The 1,819-nt window shown below is 47.9% G+C and overlaps 1 protein-coding gene across 1 annotated transcript; it reads right to left on the bottom strand.

The window, feature by feature from the left end:
* LOC112680094 lies at positions 1-1,749 on the bottom strand (the record flags this gene model as incomplete). Its single annotated transcript, XM_025550092.1, is given in 1 exon segment — positions 1-1,749. A coding segment is annotated over 1 exon segment (1,292 nt), but the record flags the coding sequence as incomplete, so codon positions are not given.
* Positions 1,750-1,819: the final 70 nt, after the last annotated feature.

The raw sequence follows: 1,819 nt of genomic DNA, 5'->3' as shown, positions 1-1,819 counted from the left end.
AGTCCCTGTGATTCCATGTCCCTAATCATATCATCAATGATGGCTTGTTTAGCGGACGGGTAGGAGTACGGTTTGAGTGCGATGGGGGTATTTTTTTTTAAAATGATGTCATGTTCTATTAGCTTAGTCCGGCCTATCCTATCGCTGAATACATCCGCGTACTTTTCAATAATTTTAAGAAGTTCCGCGCGGGATTCCGGGTCGCCGGAGATTTCCAGGGTTGATAGGTCGGGAGCTGTGGGGAGGGTGTTTGCGCGGCCTTTCCAGCACGCAGTGGTTCTCCTCCGCGCGCCGAGGTGAATGGTACATGCGGCGTAATCCCAGGAGACCTCGTTTCCAACGAGAAAGTCATGTCCTAGTAGGACGTCGCAGTACAAATCATTCATAATGGTGGCCGAGAAAGAGATGTTGAGGTCGCCGATTTTTGTGTCGAAAGCGGCAGTCCCACTGGTTGAAGTGGTGTGACCGTCCGCCATTCGAACTAATGATGTTAGTCCATTTATGATGGTTCCGAATTTACGAGCAATGATTGGACTTACATATGATTTCTGTGCCTGGGAATCTAAGAGCGCTGTTACGAAGCCGGACGTAAACTCGAGTTCCACTGCTGGGGTGGGAATTTTGTCGAGGCATGTTCGATTAGCGTTCGAAGACGTGGGTGTCTCATTTGAGCGGGACAACTGGTTCTCAACCGCGGCGTCGGGACTTTTCACGGCGGTGTGAACCGCCATTACGAGTACCTCCGAGCCGGTTGCCTCTGTGCTCCGAGACTGTTCCACTTGGGCAGGCACATGTTCCGGTAGGGTGGGCGTAGTATGATCTGCCGCATCCCTGTTGACATGGTCAACCGTTCCGGTCCCTATGACCTTTGTCCCTACACCTAAGGCTTCCCCTGAAACCGGATGACTATCACTTGTGCAGTGGTAGGTATGAGTGGGGTGGTGTAGGTTGGGGAGTTGAGGGACGGCGCCGACTTGTGGTTGTCGGGGGTACGCCGGAACGTCGGAAATCGATGTGGAGGTGTGTACGGAAGATATATTTGAGGACGGTCGTTCGGAAATCATTGGGCCTTTAAGACCCGATTTTCCTGTCGGACGTCCGTTGACAATATCTCCGTTTATAATGCCAAAATTTGATGATGGTGCTGTGCGTAAACTCGGTTGTGATTTTTTTGACAAATGCTTGGAGGCGGATGGTCGGACTAATTCCCCCCGTCTCCTCCGTCGTTTCCCGAAAACGTCGGTTGGTGAGGGCATGTGTTGTTCCAATGGTCCCCCCCACAAATCCTGCATGGTCCCGGCGGCTTCCTCCCATCCGGTCTACGGTTTGGGGGTTGTAATATGCATATATTATTGAGAAATAATAATACGCATATTCCTGAGTCGTATAAGGAAAAACGTACTATTGCATAAATCTTAATGGGCGCCACGCGCGAATTTCAAACAACCACAACAACATCATCATGCGAATAAGACAATCAAGGCCAAGGGCAACCAAGTGATGAAACATCACTTGGATATGAAGACCAAGACCAAGGACAGCCACGTGTCGAAAAACAACACAATTAAAACAGAATCAACAGAGTATATAAAGGCTCCGTTTCACCACCAACGGCAGACGTGTCCAGCTATCAGACCAAGCCCTTCTGAGTTTCGTTTTGATATTGTTAACGCGTAATTTTATAATTTATATTTTTGTATCTATGTCTGTGTTTATTAAAGTATTTACAAGTGTTTGAAATAATTGTTTAATCAAATTTATCCCGATCCAACAACATCATTACGATAGGTACCTGTTTTTATTGGGTACCACGTAACAG

This window comes from Sipha flava, unplaced genomic scaffold (assembly GCF_003268045.1).
Source record: "Sipha flava isolate LNK unplaced genomic scaffold, YSA_version1 17400_pilon_pilon, whole genome shotgun sequence".
In the NCBI taxonomy this organism is placed as follows: Eukaryota; Metazoa; Arthropoda; class Insecta; order Hemiptera; family Aphididae; genus Sipha; species Sipha flava.
The sequence above is the reverse complement of the archived record's forward strand: the minus strand, read 5'-3'. Positions and strand labels throughout refer to the sequence as shown.